The 19705-nt window shown below is 46.9% G+C and overlaps 1 protein-coding gene across 1 annotated transcript in view; it reads right to left on the reverse strand.

The window, feature by feature from the left end:
* Positions 1 to 19705, reverse strand: part of LOC119782137 (myelin transcription factor 1-like) — a 76973-nt gene that overhangs the window by 47885 nt on the left and 9383 nt on the right. The window contains exons 3-4 of the mRNA XM_038282948.1: positions 5173 to 5227; positions 2038 to 2068 (exon numbers count right to left, since the gene is read on the reverse strand). Of these exons, the coding sequence (XP_038138876.1) occupies positions 2038 to 2068; positions 5173 to 5227 (86 nt within the window). The remainder of the gene's footprint in view (positions 1 to 2037; positions 2069 to 5172; positions 5228 to 19705) is intronic.

Raw genomic sequence — 19705 nt, forward strand, 5'->3', positions numbered from 1 at the left:
CTGTTTATGTGATTTTCTAAACCAATTGTAATTCCCACCACAACATTTTAATGTCCCTTTAAGAAGTTAGTAAGAAAGATTGTTTGGGTAGTTGCTATGGAGATGAACAGTGACATCACAGCACAAGTCTGACATGGTGGGAATTTTGAATTCATCCATCAACTTTTAAAATAAAGTCAAGGTAAACATTGCTTGAAATGTAAATATTTTTATTGTATATAATTTCCAAACATGCTGTAACATCAACTCAGTTTGGAAATGAATTTTTATTTTAACACACATATTTGTAAGCATAAAATGCTAGCGACCCTTTCTTAGCTAGTATGTGATGCTAGCATAGATTTTCCCGCCAATTTCTGTCAGATTGTAATTTCCACCACATTGCATTCTTTGGTGAAAATTACATTTACGTGTGTAGGCGTAATTCATAGATACACATACAAGGCCTTTGTTCTCACATTTTATTTATCTCATTTTATTATCACAATAACATGGTAATATTATAAAATAACACTTTTGACATGTTTCTAACTATAATTTACATGCTAAGCATTTTGCGGTGGTGCCAACCCCCCTCTCTCCCACCCTTAGTACCACCTATGCACAACTGTAATTCATTTATTATTATTTAATAATGTATTTATTTACCATTATTATTTATTATTATGCTCCATAAATTTTTTAAAAAGAAAATGTTGTTGTCTGTATGGCCATTCATTGTAATTTCCAAAACAACCAGTAATTTTCACCACATCATTTGTTTTTAAATCAATTGTTGCAAAATTCTAATCATTCATTAAAACCTTCTTCATAACTTAAGAGATAATGTTCCACTTTAATTAAAAACACCTTGAAATGTATCCTGCGATTCTAATGCTATATCTCATGTCTCGCGTCTTCTCCTCATAACAATTCATTTACCTGATCCATAAATGGATGCGTTTTACAATAAAGGCATAAACAGTTAAAACTATATATGAAATTGTTCTTCCAGTGAAAAAACATTATGTGTATCATAGTATTACATTTGTGCCAGCCCAGTTGTGAAATCTGTTAAAAAACACCAATTTGTCTTAAAAAATCAGTTTGTTCTCTTATGAATCTTCAAACTAGACTAGTTATGCTATGCTAACCGATTACATTGTGAAAATGTATATTTTATTATACCTTTTCTCTTCAAAAATATATTTGATTCATAATTTAACCCAAAAAGATCAAAACAATCTGTATTTTTCTCCTTGCGATGTTTTATATTTTATTTTATCTTTTGTTATTAGTCCGGCATTTTGGACTAAAACCCAACAAAAGGTCAATCTGTCTTTTTTTTTTTTTTTTATAATTTGTCTCTTTAAAACGACGCGGCTCTGTAATCTGCAGGGTAAACAGATTCCTCATACTTTAAAAGGCCGAGCCATGAAAGTCTTTTCCAGAAACAACAAATTTCCACAATATTTGTTTATAACACAGTTTAGTTGATACTTTCTCAGTTGGTTAAAATGAAAAATGCTGCTTTATCAGAAGCTTAAATACCTGGCAATTTGTAAACCGTCATTTTCAAAAGAAAGCATCACATATTGAGGAAATGTAAAGGTCTGCAGCCTGCATGGAGGTCTGATTTATAGGCATGAAGAAGGAGGAGGAGTGACTTTCTGCTACAATAAGATGTTTTAATGGGTGGGAATCTACAAGAAGGTGAAGCCGAAAGACTAAACTACATCATCAGCCCCGACTGTCCTGTGCTTGTGCTCCGATCTGGAAGCAAAGAGATCACACAGCTCTTTTATCACATCTACAGTAGGTGCTCATAGCAGGAAACAGCAAAAGGCTGCCAGAAATCAATAACAGCACATTGGAGGCCCTGACCATGAGCTGCAGAGAGCTGATAATAAAGAATAAAAACTAGTATTATACAGCATTGTTTAAAGGATCACCGCTGGTCTATTAGTGCTGGGGGGGGGGGGGGGGACTGCTGCACGGCGGCGCACATAAAAGAACTTTATGAAAGGCTTTTGCACAAAGATGAAGGTGTTTCCTTACCTCAGCTCTTGTCCTATGAGCTCAATAGGAACTGAAAGAAAAAAGGGAGGGGGGGGGGGGTACAGGGAGGTAGAACAAAGGTGAATGACTGCTCACAACGCGGCGGCGGCGGCGGCGCTGCTAAAAGATCCCAGATCAATACTTCACAAATGCATACGAACCCCATGAGGATTTTCTCATAGAGGTTTACACGCTGCTGAGTGTGATCCGTGAAAAAAAACACACCTCCTGAGTTCACACACAAACCCCACCCCACACACACACACACACCTGCATACATACAGATATAAGCAGAAACACACAGCAGCACAACACTCAGCATAAAACCTGACAGGTGGAATGAATGCAGAAACAGAAAACCTATAGCAGCTGCTGAGAAAAAGGCTGATTATACGCAGACTACAGCAGAAAAACAAGATGAATTGTTAGACTTCAGTTAGCATAATGAGAAATTAAATTATAAACCCAAACTTCTCTCATCAGAAGGAAACATCCCCTCTTTCAGGGGCAACTTATAGTAATTGCCTTGAAAACATCCATCAAGCTGTGTTCACGCGCAGCAGCGCGCTCCTGGCAGGCCGAGGCCATCGACTAGCGGAGGAGGGGGGTATCCTGTTTTCATCTGGAGCAAAATCAGGAAAGGACAGAATCCTAAAGACATCGGACTGGGCTCTGAAATCTCAGGCATCCATCAGACTTCAGAAGGAGCCTGAGTATCTGGATCCTCCAGGAGGGAAGAGAATAAACAGTAACGCACACAGGCCTCTAACTGAGGGGGTGTGGGGGGGGTGTACCTGTCTAACCATCAAAGTGAGGACCATTTTTCCTGTTTCACTATCACAATGAGGACCAGTTGTTGTTAAGTGAGGACATTTTGCTGGTCCTCACTAGCTATTTTGCTAACGGTTAGGTTTAAAGCTAAGGTGTCAATAGCGTTAGGGGGGGGGGGGGGGGGGGGGGGTATGCATGATGGTTGGGTTTGGTTTTAGGGTTAGAGCATAGAAAGGTTAAAAATGACTGAAAATCAATGGAAATCAATGGGAGTCAACTTTTGGTCCTCACTACATATAGCAGAACGAGTATGGGTGTGTGTGAGTGTGTGTGTGTAGCGTTTCAGTTTCTTAGTCTGTCATCATGCGGTTGGACTGACTGGACGGCGGCTGGCGCTCTGAACGCTCCATAAACTGCCACTCTTCTGTCTCACTTCAAAACATCAAACACACACCCAAACGCACTAAACAAAGAAAGTTTTCTAAATATGTTAATATGAGCGAGTCGGTCATGGCTGCGGCACACGCCGCTGCCTCTGCTGAGGATCCACAGAAAGAACAGAGTCACTGAGCAGAAGACCAGAGCGGCTGCTTTTCAGACCACGGATGTTTACATCAACTAACAGTCATTTAATATAAACTTACCTGAAAACGTCAAACTTAATGTTTAAAATACACCATAGTAAAAAAACCTGCTTTATTGATTCCTCTAATTATTTAACTAATATTACTTCTATAATTTAAATAGAAATATTTAAAATATGTAAAATGTGTCTCTATTCTCATTGTTATTAATCATCTGTAGGAAAAAGTTAATTAATAAAAAACAATAGGTTAATAAATTATTCTAACCCACAATGTTTAAACCACCTACATAAAAACCTAGCGGGGATTTTTTATTCCTTCTAGTTTAGAGGCTCCGAACAGAAGATGAAAATAAATTTATTCTCTGGGTTCTAAAACATGAAGAAACATGAAGCTTAGGGAAATAAGAGACTGACTGGGTTAGGAAGGAAGGAAGGAAGGAAGGAAGGAAGGAAGGAAGGAAGGAAGGAAGGAAGGAAGGAAGGAAGGAAGGAAGGAAGGAAGGAAGGAAGGAAGGAATAAAAACAAAAGAAGGAAGGAAGGAAGGAAGGAAGGAAGGAAGGAAGGAAGGAAGGAAGGAAGGAAGGAAGGAAGGAAGGAAGGAATAAAAACAAAAGAAGGAAGGAAGGAAGGAAGGAAGGAAGGAAGGAAGGAAGGAAGGAAGGAAGGAAGGAAGGAAGGAAGGAATAAAAACAAAAGAAGGAAGGAAGGAAGGAAGGAAGGAAGGAAGGAAGGAATAAAAACAAAAGAAGGAAGGAAGGAAGGAAGGAAGGAAGGAAGGAAGGAAGGAAGGAAGGAAGGAAGGAAGGAAGGAAGGAAGGAAGGAAGGAAGGAAGGAAAACAAAAGAAGGAAATGTTGAAGGAAGGAAGGAAGGAAGGAAAACAAAAGAAGGAAAGGTTGAAGGAAGGAAGGAAGGAAAACAAAAGAAGGAAAGGTTGAAGGAAGGAAGGAAGGAAGAAGGAAGGAAAACAAAAGAAGAAAAGGTTGAAGGAAGGAGGGAAGGAAGGAAGAAAGGAAGGAAGGAAAACAAAAGAAGGAAAGGTTGAAGGAAGGAAGGAAGGAAGGAAGGAAGGAAGGAAGGAAGGAAGGAAGGAAGGAAGGAAGGAAGGAAAACAAAAGAAGGAAAGGTTGAAGGAAGGAAGGAAGGAAGGAAAACAAAAGAAGGAAAGGTTGAAGGAAGGAAGGAAGGAAGGAAGGAAGAAGGAAGGAAAACAAAAGAAGAAAAGGTTGAAGGAAGGAAGGAAGGAAGGAAGGAAGGAAGGAAGGAAGGAAGGAAGGAAGGAAGGAAGGAAGGAAGGAAGGAAGGAAGGAAGGAAGGAAGGAAGGAAGGAAGGAAGGAAGGAAGGGAGGAAGGGAGGAAAAAGCAACATGTCTTATTTAATTTATAAAAAGTTAATCAATGTCATCCTAACAATTTCAAAATTAAATCCAAAGATCCTAAATGCTTCCTAAAGTGAGATCAACAGTTTGGCTTTAGAATAATTCATTAATAAAAAATGAGGCCAATCTTTAAATAAAACATTATTTATCTGATCTGAGGCTTTAAAATCCAACTAGAAACAATAACTCATCTTATACTGAAGCAGATTGTCAGACAAGCTGTTAAAATGTCAACTTCCTGGTGTTCGTAGAAGGAAATCTTCTAAACTTCCACCAGTAACAAACCCAGTTTACACAAACAGAATCCCAGTTGGCTCCAGTGGGGGAGCAGATGGCTTTAGTGGAGAATGAGGAGCACATTTAAACCTGACAAGGTGGAGAGATTTCCCCAACACTCACCTCTGATTCCCTTTGACCGAGTGCGAGTTCGCTTGTCGTCACCCTCCACACTCATCTGGGAGGAAAGGGGGAGGAAAGGGGGAGGAAAGAGGGAGGAAGAGGGAGGAAAGAGGGAGGAAGACAGTCAGTGGTTCATTCTGGAGAGAGCATCCATTGTTTCTGTTTCTGCTATAAAAAGGTTTGTTCCAAATGTTCCCATTCAGAACAACAGGAAGCAGAGAGGAAGAGCGCATCTACACACCTTAGCTCTCACCACAGCACACTCTGCTGCACATGCTAACATCATGTTCACTTCATCACCAATGAGGGTTACATGGAAAACAACCCCCCCTCCCCCCGCCCACATCACTCCCCTGTAATTTCCTGCATCTGAGTGCTGCTGATGATGGAGGTCTGTGCAGAGGCAACAGGCGGCGGCGCAGGGGGCGGCGGCCCTCGTAAGCAGAGGGGCCGACAATCATAACTACGCTGAATATAATAATAAAGTGAAAATACACAGGGCGCTGTAATAACCCTCTTAAGAAGAGAGGTGTGTGTGTGTGTGCGCCTCTCAGCTTTTAAAGCCACAAAGAAGCAGGTGTTGCCCCCCCCCACATGCAGTGACCAGGACCACACCTCCTCCTCCTCCTCCTCCTCCTCCTCACTGCTACCTCTCCATGCTGCTCCATAAAGCTATCAGATGCTTTCTACACACAATGGAGCCATTAGCTTTGATTACTGGATTTTGTTTTTGTGTGTTTCTGCTCTGCCTTCTTTCTGTCCCTCTCTTCCTCATGTACGCCCCCCCCCGTCCCCACCCCTTTCATCCCCCTACAGTCGCCCCTGCTTGCCCGTCCACTTAGCCGCTTTGTAGCTCCTCTTTAGTCCGGTTGGCACAGCCACAGTGGGATTCAAACATAAGGTCCTGCTTTCTCTAAGTGTTTTTTTTCTATTTGGCAGAAGCCCTTTCCTGTTAATAGATGACCAATGAAAAGGAGGATAGAACGAAGGATGAGAGGCGGATGAAACACGCTGCTGTTGGCGTTAAGGGCCGTTCTTAGCCCATCACTCCCATGCAGGGGACATTCATTAGGGGCTAGCTGGAGGTACAGGTGCGACCCAGACCCCCTCCCTTCAGGCCGTCACCTCGGCCTGCTGCTCTCTGGTCTTTCCTGATGATGCTGCGTTAATGTCGACGTCCTACAAGCAGGAACCATGATGATCAGTCGGCTCCTCCTGGCTGTTTTAACTAATCACTGAACTGTCTACCTGTCCTCAATCAGCTCAGACGTTTCAATTTACTTTTTTATTTTCTCATAGAAAATCACCAGTTTCTTATTATTATTTACATTCATTAAAGACTGTAAACCTCAAACACACTTATGCTCATTTTTTTGTATCCCATGTAGCTTTGCTCCAATGGAGGTTTCCTGGCGGATCTGAGGTCGATATCATTATTTGCAGTCTAAAGAATGACCCACGGTGATCAGTGGTCATATTCTCTCAGCAGGATCAGAACCGTGAGAAATATGGTGAGAAATGAACACAAATCGCTACAAGAGAAACACAAAATCACAGGGGAGACTTAAACATAAGCGCTGGAAAACTACGGAGCTACTCCAACAAGGTGAGTTACTTTAGTAACTTTTTGCTAAAAAAAAAAGTACTTTTCAAAACACAACCATACTTTTTACTTCTTCTCAAAATGCTTGTCTTTTCATCAAATCAGCATCCAGGCAGCAGGTTCTTTGATGACGAGTCATTACTTAAAGGGATAGTTCGGGATTTTTGACATGAATCTGTATGGCATCCCCATCACCAGTGTCATGCAATCACACTGACTTACCCCTGGCAGCATCCTGTGAGCAGAGTTCTCGTCCAGCTTTGGTCAAGCCGAAAGTAGTCCGGCAGGTTTGCTAGACCCAGCGAAATAAAACGTTTCTCTTCCCAAAACATTATGTGTTCAAAAGAGTGATATTTTTGCATCCCAAAAACATTGTAGTGGAAAAAGTCACACGTCGTTATCACTTGGTCCTATTTTCTCTCTGTTCGTATCAGTGCGCGCGACACCATGACCTGACAGCTAGGGCCTACCTGTTTGATTCGCGATTGTTTACTACTGGGGAAGATGTCTGACTACGAGAGCGACGAGGAAAACATTGACTTCCACTTAGAGCCAAAGGGATATCTTTATGAACCCGAGTACACTGACGATGAACTGCGACAAATGGAGTTAGATCGGGCAGAAAGAGAGAGGGTGGACAGAGAAGTGATGGAAGCTGAAGCCGGAGCTGCAGCAGCCGCAGCTGGAGCTGCGATATCCAGGGTGGCCGACAAATCATGGTGCACTTGTTTCAAGTGCGAATTAATGCAGACAGAGGTGGATGCTACTGTTGCCACGAGTGGGATTTAGTAATGCCCGAGATACAGAACCTTTCCATTGATGAGGATGTCGGAGTTGCAGCAGCTGCTGTCTGCATCACAGTCAGAATGACGGCACGCACTGATACGAACAGAGAGAAAATAGGACCAAGTGATAACGACGTGTGACTTTTTCCACTACAATGTTTTTGGGATGCAAAAATATCGCTCTTTTGAACACATAATGTTTTGGGAAGAGAAACGTTTTATTTCGCTGGGTCTAGCAAACCTGCCGGACTACTTTCGGCTTGACCAAAGCTGGACGAGAACTCTGCTCACAGGATGCTGCCAGGGGTAAGTCAGTGTGATTGCATGACACTGGTGATGGGGATGCCATACAGATTCATGTCAAAAATCCCGAACTATCCTTTTAAAGATGAAACCAGGTCAGTCACTGAAACTTTGGTTATTGGCAGCCTCACTGGCCACCCAACTGCCAATAGGGTGGCCAGTGGGGCTGCCATTGGCAGCAACATAATATTAAAAATCCCACAATTAACCAAGATCTGAGGAGGTGTTTACTGAACTCGTTATGAAATCTAGAGGCAGGTTTATCACTATAGTAGATCCAAACTCTGAAATAATGGCTTTTAGTTTCAGCGGCCACCCCAAGATTTTTAGTGGCCCCATCTGGCCCTCCCATGAAACATTTCTGGAGGCGCCACTGCGGACGGGGGACCTGTGAGCTCCACAGTCAAAATAAATATGAAGCATTCATGGTTTTCCTCAGCTGTAGTCTGGTACGCAGTCACAGCCCTGATATGAATACTATCACCCTTTTCCTGCTGGTCTGAACCCATTTAAACCAGAACTGTGGGCTTCTAGTGGCAGTGGGAACAGTTCACTGACGCATGTCTACCTGGGTCAAACGACTCGGATGGCGACCTGTATTAAAATCTTTTTGGCTCTGATCAGCATGCTGTGGGAACACCAGAGCCGGGTGGACCCGCTAAATTACATGATACCATTGAACGCATCGTACGGACATCAACACACCACGCCATAAACATGGAGCAGCTCTGCTGAGAGGGATTCAGACAGATAATAGAGAGAAACAATGAAGCTCACTGACTACGCTCTGGCTTCCTTCCATGATGCTCTCCATTGTTTACTATCCTGATTTCTGTCGCACTGGTGACATCATCGACACTAACCCAGAGTGATGATGTCACCAGACATGCAGGGGCAGGGGGACAGTGGAAACGCGGGTACCCGCTAGGGGTTAGAGGCTTTTTAGCCAATGGGAAGGGAGCTAAACGCTAATAGTTAGCGAGTCGACCCGTGTTTGAAAAACACGCTTTAACCTGCGATTTTCAGTAGGAAAGAGGCTTATGAGTCTCAAATCTCCAATATGGCTGCTATAGGTCTCATAATGTAACAGGGCAGAAGCCAAACAGCCATTTGGAAGCTTTAGTTTTGGAAATGTTTGGAGTTATTCCCTATAATTCCCTATATACCGACAGGCCGTTCTAAACACAGCCTGTCGGTATAACAGCTTCACAATTATTCAAGTTTTTGCAAAAACTGTTTTTATTACAGCATTTTGTTTTGAAATACACATTGAAGCTGTTATTCTTCCTATTTGGACACAGCATTTTAATAAACACTCATTCCCATCTCAGAAACCTTCATCTGACACTTTTTAAAAGCTTTAACATATTTATTATTATTTTTTTCTTATTTCTTGGTTTGAATTTCCAACAAACAGATTTTGCTTTGAATAATTGTCTATCATGTCTTTTTTTCATAAGAGCGATTTGATTAATTTGAAAGCCTAATTTCTGTTTGTGACAAGCAGAGCTACTGCTGGTTACACAGTTCAACCAATTTATTCATAAAGCTCCAGATCACAACAAAAAAGTCGCAGAGGTTAAACAAAATATGCATCGGAGCCATTTTAAGTGTCTGAACGTAGCGACGGTAGAAACGCATCCATGATGGAGAGACATTCTTCTCTCATAATAAACTATACAGCAGCATTGTGCTTCTTTTTCTCTTCCTTTGCATCCTCCTTACATCGAGAGTCATCGGGTGAAACGAAACCTGGACTGAAAAGGGCTCCTGTTGCTTTCATGTTTGTGTAACCATAGTTACGTACATTCAAATAAGTAAGCATATCAGAGTTCTCTTCTTCTTCCTCAGTTCCAGCTCATTAAATTTGCATCAACACAAATTCACAGCAAATAAACCCAATGCAGACAGGCAGGCTTTCACCGCTTCTCTTTGTCATGTTCCAAACTCGTCCTTTAATTAGAGCTTCTCAACAATGTATGCATACGGAAGCACAGACGGTGCGGTCAGCGCAGAAAGGGAGAGAACAGGCGTCTGAATGCAGAACCTGCTGTAGGTCTATGCATGTCATGTGCTTTAACGAGTGTGAAATGTGCGGAGCAGCTGCCAGGGAAGAAGAAAAGGAAACAGGAGGAGGAAGAAGACGCAGCTCATCCCTTCAGGCTGCGTTGTACATTATCAATTTACGTCCTTCTTTGTGTGCAGCGGCTGGAGCGGGAGGGCCTCAGCTCTGCTCCCAGTTCTGACAGCTCCATGTAAATGTCTGGCTGGGGGCAACAACTTCACACAAAAGGTCACCCTTCGTCCCTCGGTGCACATAAATGACTCTTTTATCCATTTTCAGGTTTACAGCAGCTGATGAGGAGAGGAGGGAGGTTCAGCTGAGAGAGAAGTGGAAGGAGGCTGAAACGACCTGCGGACAGCAGCTGCCAATTAGGGCAGCGCTTCCCTTGACGGGCAGGCCGAGCTGATAGGGTGGAGGGGGCGGAGGTGGGGGGCAGATGTCATGTTTCCCGCCTTGTATGTGAAAAAGGCTGAGCATGTGTGATCACATAGTGGGTCATATGTGAGTGTGTCTGTCGTCAGAGGTTTGCCATTTACAGGCTGAGTCATCCTGATGGGATTCAGGCCTCAGACATCTTCTAGCTCTGATCCAGAGTCACTTTCTCTCAGGGTAAAATTAGGTGGAAGGACGAGCAGTCAGTGGACGCTTTATTGGTCATTAACTGCGTCTCCCTAAGGCTGGAAATGATGTCAGCTTCAATGAACTAAAGGAACATCTGATTTTAAAAAAACCTCAGAGAAATGAACCAACTGCTGCTCTGCTAACCAGAAAGATTAATATCAGTGAGAAGGTCAGACTGCAGCTTACAGCTTCTCCTCTCCTGAGGCGTCAAAACTGCTCATGTTTATCACTCCAGTATAAATCCTCCTGATTAAAAACACTTTTATAGAAGTTAGAGGATCAACTTCAGCTTTTTACTCCAGTAAAAGTACCATTCTTAAAACTACTTCAAGTATAAAAGTAAAAGCAATGCGATAGAAACTGTTAAGGCCAGAAGCTTTACTGCTCTACCTTCTTAAAGGAACATTTTCTACCATTCTGGATGAAAAATGCCTTAGACTCCAGTTTCATCTTAAAAAACTATTTATTTTGGTTTGTGGTGAGCAACAAGTGGGGGCAGCACCGAGTCCAACCATAAATAAATTAATCCTCTGGATGAAACTAATTATTTTGATGGTTTTTGTTTTATTAAATGCCAACAGGCCATAATGAAAACGAGCTTAAATAAAACAAAACTAACGAGTCTATTTCTAAAATATAAGGAGTAGAAGGAAAAAGTTTTCTAAAAAATAAATACTCCAGTAAAGTCTAGATAGCCAACGTTTCTACTGAAGTAATGAAGTATTTGTACTTTGTTACTTGACGCTTCTCTCTGATCGCTTTCTGCTTTTCCTTCATTCCAGCTGTTTTCAGCTCTAAAGGTTCAGCAGAAGAAGAAGTTTAAAGACTGCAGGAAAATATAAACAACCTAAGAACTTTATTTAATTAAAGTCACTTTATTTACGCACCGACGTCCGTTATAATATCTGAAGTATATCCTTGTATACCTTTGGTGGTAGTATTTATACACTGCACTCATAATACACTCTGAAGTTGGGATTCAGACCTTAAATCGATGCAGAAAAAGCCCAGATGAGGACTTTAATCTACTGAAAATAGAGACGTAATGAAAGCCAAATATTTTTTTAACGTAGATGAAAATAATGAGAACTCTTTGATCTGACTGGGTGTTGCTGTTTTCTCTACGTCTGACTGCACCAAGTTTCCTTTATGGAAGAATAGAAATGAAGATTAATTATCTAAACCTCATCATATTATTCTGACTTGGCTTTAGAATCATTTATAATTTGAGACTGAAATTATTTTTTAATCTAAAGGTTGAAATTTGACTCCAGCAGGTTTTAGAGCAAGGCACTCGACCCCGAGTCTCCTTCAATCTGCACCTCAGACTCTGAGTGTATTTAGGAAAAGTTACTGGGTGGAGGCGGCTCTAGGAGGCTCTAGTCCGTAGGGCTTCTAGTCGGGTGGATGTGGCTCTAGTCCTGAGGGCTTCTAGTCGGGTGGATGTGGCTCTAGTCCTGAGGGCTTCTAGTCGGGTGGATGTGGCTCTAGTCCGTAGGGCTTCTAGTCGGGTGGATGTGGCTCTAGTCCTGAGGGCTTCTAGTCGGGTGGATGTGGCTCTAGTCCTGAGGGCTTCTAGTCGGGTGGATGTGGCTCTAGTCCGTAGGGCTTCTAGTCGGGTGGATGTGGATCTAGTCCTGAGGGCTTCTAGTCGGGTGGATGTGGCTCTAGTCCTGAGGGCTTCTAGTCGGGTGGATGTGGCTCTAGTCCGTAGGGCTTCTAGTCGGGTGGATGTGGCTCTAGTCCTGAGGGCTTCTAGTCGGGTGGATGTGGCTCTAGTCCGTAGGGCTTCTAGTCGGGTGGATGTGGCTCTAGTCCGTAGGGCTTCTAGTCGGGTGGATGTGGCTCTAGTCCTGAGGGCTTCTAGTCAGGTGGATGTGGATCTAGTCCGTAGGGCTTCTAGTCGGGTGGATGTGGCTCTAGTCCTGAGGGCTTCTAGTCAGGTGGATGTGGCTCTAGTCCTGAGGGCTTCTAGTCGGGTGGATGTGGCTCTAGTCCGTAGGGCTTCTAGTCGGGTGGATGTGGATCTAGTCCTGAGGGCTTCTAGTCGGGTGGATGTGGCTCTAGTCCTGAGGGCTTCTAGTCAGGTGGATGTGGCTCTAGTCCTGAGGGCTTCTAGTCGGGTGGATGTGGCTCTAGTCCGTAGGGCTTCTAGTCGGGTGGATGTGGATCTAGTCCTGAGGGCTTCTAGTCGGGTGGATGTGGCTCTAGTCCTGAGGGCTTCTAGTCGGGTGGATGTGGCTCTAGTCCGTAGGGCTTCTAGTCGGGTGGATGTGGCTCTAGTCCGTAGGGCTTCTAGTCGGGTGGATGTGGCTCTAGTCCTGAGGGCTTCTAGTCGGGTGGATGTGGCTCTAGTCCGTAGGGCTTCTAGTCGGGTGGATGTGGCTCTAGTCCTGAGGGCTTCTAGTCGGGTGGATGTGGCTCTAGTCCTGAGGGGTTCTAGTCGGGTGGATGTGGCTCTAGTCCGTAGGGCTTCTAGTCAGGTGGAGGCGGCTCTATTCCTGAGGGCTTCTAGTCGGGTGGAGGCGGCTCTAGTCCGTAGGGCTTCTAGTCGGGTGGATGTGGCTCTAGTCCTGAGGGCTTCTAGTCGGGTGGGGGCGGCTCTAGTCCTGAGGGCTTCTAGTCGGGTGGATGTGGCTCTAGTCCGTAGGGCTTCTAGTCAGGTGGAGGCGGCTCTAGTCCTGAGGGCTTCTAGTCGGGTGGATGTGGCTCTAGTCCGTAGGGCTTCTAGTCGGTGGATGTGGCTCTAGTCCTGAGGGCTTCTAGTCGGGTGGATGTGGCTCTAGTCCTGAGGGCTTCTAGTCGGGTGGATGTGGCTCTAGTCCGTAGGGCTTCTAGTCGGTGGATGTGGCTCTAGTCCTGAGGGCTTCTAGTCGGGTGGATGTGGCTCTAGTCCTGAGGGCTTCTAGTCGGGTGGATGTGGCTCTAGTCCTGAGGGCTTCCAGTCGGGTGGATGTGACTCTAGTCCGTAGGGCTTCTAGTCGGGTGGATGTGGCTCTAGTCCTGAGGGCTTCTAGTCAGGTGGATGTGGCTCTAGTCCGTAGGGCTTCTAGTCGGGTGGATGTGGCTCTAGTCCTGAGGGCTTCTAGTCAGGTGGATGTGGCTCTAGTCCTGAGGGCTTCTAGTCAGGTGGATGTGTCTCTAGTCCGTAGGGCTTCTAGTCGGGTGGATGTGGCTCTAGTCCGTAGGGCTTCTAGTCGGGTGGATGTGGCTCTAGTCCTGAGGGCTTCTAGTCGGGTGGATGTGGCTCTAGTCCGTAGGGCTTCTAGTCGGGTGGATGTGGCTCTAGTCCGTAGGGCTTCTAGTCGGGTGGATGTGGCTCTAGTCCGTAGGGCTTCTAGTCGGGTGGATGTGGCTCTAGTCCTGAGGGCTTCTAGTCGGGTGGATGTGGCTCTAGTCCTGAGGGCTTCTAGTCGGGTGGATGTGGCTCTAGTCCGTAGGGCTTCTAGTCGGGTGGATGTGGCTCTAGTCCTGAGGGCTTCTAGTCGGGTGGATGTGGCTCTAGTCCTGAGGGCTTCTAGTCGGGTGGATGTGGCTCTAGTCCTGAGGGCTTCTAGTCGGGTGGATGTGGCTCTAGTCCGTAGGGCTTCTAGTCGGGTGGATGTGGCTCTAGTCCTGAGGGCTTCTAGTCGGGTGGATGTGGCTCTAGTCCGTAGGGCTTCTAGTCGGGTGGATGTGGCTCTAGTCCTGAGGGCTTCTAGTCGGGTGGATGTGGCTCTAGTCCGTAGGGCTTCTAGTCGGGTGGATGTGGCTCTAGTCCTGAGGGCTTCTAGTCGGGTGGATGTGGCTCTAGTCCTGAGGGCTTCTAGTCAGGTGGATGTGGCTCTAGTCCGTAGGGCTTCTAGTCGGGTGGATGTGGCTCTAGTCCTGAGGGCTTCTAGTCAGGTGGATGAGGCTCTAGTCCGTAGGGCTTCTAGTCGGGTGGATGTGGCTCTAGTCCGTAGGGCTTCTAGTCGGGTGGATGTGGCTCTAGTCCTGAGGGCTTCTAGTCGGGTGGATGTGGCTCTAGTCCTGAGGGCTTCTAGTCAGGTGGATGTGGCTCTAGTCCGTAGGGCTTCTAGTCGGGTGGATGTGGCTCTAGTCCTGAGGGCTTCTAGTCGGGTGGATGTGGCTCTAGTCCGTAGGGCTTCTAGTCAGGTGGATGTGGCTCTAGTCCGTAGGGCTTCTAGTCGGGTGGATGTGGCTCTAGTCCTGAGGGCTTCTAGTCGGGTGGATGTGGCTCTAGTCCTGAGGGCTTCTAGTCAGGTGGATGTGGCTCTAGTCCGTAGGGCTTCTAGTCGGGTGGATGTGGCTCTAGTCCTGAGGGCTTCTAGTCGGGTGGATGTGGCTCTAGTCCGTAGGGCTTCTAGTCGGGTGGATGTGGCTCTAGTCCTGAGGGCTTCTAGTCAGGTGGATGTGGATCTAGTCCTGAGGGCTTCTAGTCGGGTGGATGTGGCTCTAGTCCTGAGGGCTTCTAGTCGGGTGGATGTGGCTCTAGTCCTGAGGGGTTCTAGTCGGGTGGATGTGGCTCTAGTCCGTAGGGCTTCTAGTCAGGTGGAGGCGGCTCTAGTCCGTAGGGCTTCTAGTCGGGTGGATGTGGCTCTAGTCCGTAGGGCTTCTAGTCGGGTGGATGTGGCTCTAGTCCTGAGGGCTTCTAGTCGGGTGGGGGCGGCTCTAGTCCGTAGGGCTTCTAGTCGGGTGGATGTGGCTCTAGTCCTGAGGGCTTCTAGTCGGGTGGGGGCGGCTCTAGTCCTGAGGGCTTCTAGTCGGGTGGATGTGGCTCTAGTCCGTAGGGCTTCTAGTCAGGTGGAGGCGGCTCTAGTCCTGAGGGCTTCTAGTCAGGTGGATGTGGCTCTAGTCCTGAGGGCTTCTAGTCGGGTGGGTGTGGCTCTAGTCCGTAGGGCTTCTAGTCGGTGGATGTGGCTCTAGTCCTGAGGGCTTCTAGTCGGGTGGATGTGGCTCTAGTCCTGAGGGCTTCTAGTCGGGTGGATGTGGCTCTAGTCCTGAGGGCTTCTAGTCGGGTGGATGTGGCTCTAGTCCTGAGGGCTTCTAGTCGGGTGGATGTGGCTCTAGTCCTGAGGGCTTCTAGTCAGGTGGATGTGGCTCTAGTCCTGAGGGCTTCTAGTCGGGTGGATGTGGCTCTAGTCCGTAGGGCTTCTAGTCGGGTGGATGTGGATCTAGTCCTGAGGGCTTCTAGTCGGGTGGATGTGGCTCTAGTCCTGAGGGCTTCTAGTCGGGTGGATGTGGCTCTAGTCCTGAGGGCTTCTAGTCGGGTGGATGTGGCTCTAGTCCGTAGGGCTTCTAGTCGGGTGGATGTGGATCTAGTCCTGAGGGCTTCTAGTCGGGTGGATGTGGCTCTAGTCCTGAGGGCTTCTAGTCGGGTGGATGTGGCTCTAGTCCTGAGGGCTTCTAGTCGGGTGGAGGCAGCTCTAGTCCATAGGGCTTCTAGTCAGGTGGATGTGGCTCTAGTCCTGAGGGCTTCTAGTCGCGTGGATGTGGCTCTAGTCCTGAGGGCTTCTAGTCGGGTGGATGTGGTTCTAGTCCGTAGGGCTTCTAGTCGGGTGGATGTGGCTCTAGTCCTGAGGGCTTCTAGTCGGGTGGATGTGGCTCTAGTCCTGAGGGCTTCTAGTCGGGTGGATGTGGCTCTAGTCCTGAGGGCTTCTAGTCGGGTGGATGTGGCTCTAGTCCTGAGGGCTTCTAGTCGGGTGGATGTGGCTCTAGTCCTGAGGGCTTCTAGTCGGGTGGATGTGGCTCTAGTCCTGAGGGCTTCTAGTCGGGTGGATGTGGCTCTAGTCCTGAGGGCTTCTAGTCGGGTGGATGTGGCTCTAGTCCTGAGGGCTTCTAGTCGGGTGGATGTGGCTCTAGTCCTGAGGGCTTCTAGTCGGGTGGATGTGGCTCTAGTCCTGAGGGCTTCTAGTCGGGTGGAGGCGGCTCTAGTCCTGAGGGCTTCTAGTCGGGTGGATGTGGCTCTAGTCCGTAGGGCTTCTAGTCGGGTGGATGTGGATCTAGTCCTGAGGGCTTCTAGTCGGGTGGATGTGGCTCTAGTCCGTAGTGCTTCTAGTCGGGTGGATGTGGCTCTAGTCCTGAGGGCTTCTAGTCGGGTGGATGTGGCTCTAGTCCTGAGGGCTTCTAGTCGGGTGGATGTGGCTCTAGTCCGTAGGGCTTCTAGTCGGGTGGATGTGGATCTAGTCCTGAGGGCTTCTAGACGGGTGGATGTGGCTCTAGTCCTGAGGGCTTCTAGTCGGGTGGATGTGGCTCTAGTCCTGAGGGCTTCTAGTCGCGTGGATGTGGCTCTAGTCCTGAGGGCTTCTAGTCGGGTGGGTGTGGCTCTAGTCCGTAGGGCTTCTAGTCGGTGGATGTGGCTCTAGTCCTGAGGGCTTCTAGTCGGGTGGATGTGGCTCTAGTCCTGAGGGCTTCTAGTCGGGTGGATGTGGCTCTAGTCCTGAGGGCTTCTAGTCGGGTGGGTGTGGCTCTAGTCCTGAGGGCTTCTAGTCGGGTGGATGTGGCTCTAGTCCTGAGGGCTTCTAGTCGGGTGGATGTGGCTCTAGTCCTGAGGGCTTCTAGTCGGGTGGATGTGGCTCTAGTCCTGAGGGCTTCTAGTCGGGTGGATGTGGCTCTAGTCCTGAGGGCTTCTAGTCGGGTGGATGTGGCTCTAGTCCTGAGGGCTTCTAGTCAGGTGGATGTGGCTCTAGTCCTGAGGGCTTCTAGTCGGGTGGAGGCGGCTCTAGTCCTGAGGGCTTCTAGTCGGGTGGATGTGGCTCTAGTCCGTAGGGCTTCTAGTCGGGTGGATGTGGATCTAGTCCTGAGGGCTTCTAGTCGGGTGGATGTGGCTCTAGTCCGTAGTGCTTCTAGTCGGGTGGATGTGGCTCTAGTCCGTAGTGCTTCTAGTCGGGTGGATGTGGCTCTAGTCCTGAGGGCTTCTAGTCGGGTGGATGTGGCTCTAGTCCTGAGGGCTTCTAGTCGGGTGGATGTGGCTCTAGTCCGTAGGGCTTCTAGTCGGGTGGATGTGGATCTAGTCCTGAGGGCTTCTAGTCGGGTGGATGTGGCTCTAGTCCTGAGGGCTTCTAGTCGGGTGGATGTGGCTCTAGTCCTGAGGGCTTCTAGTCGGGTGGAGGCAGCTCTAGTCCATAGGGCTTCTAGTCAGGTGGATGTGGCTCTAGTCCTGAGGGCTTCTACTCGCGTGGATGTGGCTCTAGTCCTGAGGGCTTCTAGTCGGGTGGATGTGGTTCTAGTCCATAGGGCTTCTAGTCGGGTGGATGTGGCTCTAGTCCTGAGGGCTTCTAGTCGGGTGGATGTGGCTCTAGTCCTGAGGGCTTCTAGTCGGGTGGATGTGGCTCTAGTCCTGAGGGCTTCTAGTCGGGTGGATGTGGCTCTAGTCCTGAGGGCTTCTAGTCGGGTGGATGTGGCTCTAGTCCTGAGGGCTTCTAGTCGGGTGGATGTGGCTCTAGTCCTGAGGGCTTCTAGTCGGGTGGATGTGGCTCTAGTCCTGAGGGCTTCTAGTCGGGTGGATGTGGCTCTAGTCCTGAGGGCTTCTAGTCGGGTGGATGTGGCTCTAGTCCTGAGGGCTTCTAGTCGGGTGGATGTGGCTCTAGTCCTGAGGGCTTCTAGTCGGGTGGATGTGGCTCTAGTCCTGAGGGCTTCTAGTCGGGTGGATGTGGCTCTAGTCCTGAGGGCTTCTAGTCGGGTGGATGTGGCTCTAGTCCTGAGGGCTTCTAGTCGGGTGGATGTGGCTCTAGTCCTGAGGGCTTCTAGTCGGGTCGATGTGGATCTAGTCCTGAGGGCTTCTAGTCGGGTGGATGTGGCTCTAGTCCTGAGGGCTTCTAGTCGGGTGGATGTGGCTCTAGTCCTGAGGGCTTCTAGTCAGGTAGATGTGGCTCTAGTCCTGAGGGCTTCTAGTCGGGTGGATGTGGCTCTAGTCCTGAGGGGTTCTAGTCAGGTAGATGTGGATCTAGTCCTGAGGGGTTCGAGTCGTCAGGATGACTAGAAAAGCAGGTCACTCATTACAGCTATTTAACATGTTGAGTCAAACTTCCAATATTATGAATATTAGAATGTTTAACATTTGTCCACCTCCCACTTTTTGCTGATTGTTTTATAGTTTGTGTGAAATTGTATTTTTTTCCATCCACCATGGAGGGCTTCTAGTTTTCATTGATTAGTTAATTTCACTCATGTTTCCAGTTTGAAACTCTTTGTACTCTGTATAAGCTACTGGAACCAGAATTTCCCAGAAGGAGAATAAAGTTAAGTCTAAGTCTAATTATATTTTAGCCTGACTCCACTGGCTGCCTCTACATTTTAGAATTCATATTAAAATTCTTTTATTTGCTTTTAAATCCCTGAATGCTCTCACCCCACCATACCTCTGAGCTCCTACATCCTTCTAGACCTACCGGCTCTCTCAGGTCAGCAGATCAGCTCAAACTCAGCAGAAGCTCAGAGAATGTTATTTTTACCCATGTTTTAGCTGTTTTGTTTTTTTATCTGTGCTGTTTTATGTTTGATTTATTCAGTTTTTTTCTGCACAGCACATTGGTCAACTGTGGTTGTTTTTAAGTGCTTAATATATTACATTGGAATTGGAAATATTAACAACCAGTTCCTTTGTGATCCACAGTGGGGACCATCCAGACGTCCATTACCCACTCATAGAACAAATGGCGTGTTGCTGTCCATCTTTGAAGGACACATATATGTTTAAATCATTCCTTTGTAAACTTAAATTATCCAGCTATGGTGATCATGAAGGGGAACTGCAACGCTTTGGTCTGACCACCTTGTTTTCTGGTTGATTTCTGCTGTTAAAAAGTCATAAAACATCACTTTTGTTTTAGCGTTTCTGCAGCAGATACTGTGATGTTGCCATTAAAAATAAAAATAAATCGAACACTGAAAACTGAACGGATAAAAAAAATGACCCTAAACAAAACATAAAAACATCAACAGAGACAAAAAAATCAACTTTCTGATCTGATGATCTGATGAAGAACACGTTGCATAAGATTTAGCTCTGAACAGCTGGATTTACTTCTAAACCAAAATGATTTAATGCAACAAAACTGCTCTGTATAAAACCCCAATAAGGACAACGAGGGAGAAATAAAATCCTTCTTACTCAGCAGCAGCACGAGTAAGACATATCTCACCCTCACTCTGGTAGCTATTAATGTTCACTTT

The sequence above is a fragment of the Cyprinodon tularosa genome, unplaced genomic scaffold (assembly GCF_016077235.1).
Source record: "Cyprinodon tularosa strain WSP-4 unplaced genomic scaffold, ASM1607723v1 ctg1041, whole genome shotgun sequence".
Classification (NCBI taxonomy): domain Eukaryota; kingdom Metazoa; phylum Chordata; class Actinopteri; order Cyprinodontiformes; family Cyprinodontidae; genus Cyprinodon; species Cyprinodon tularosa.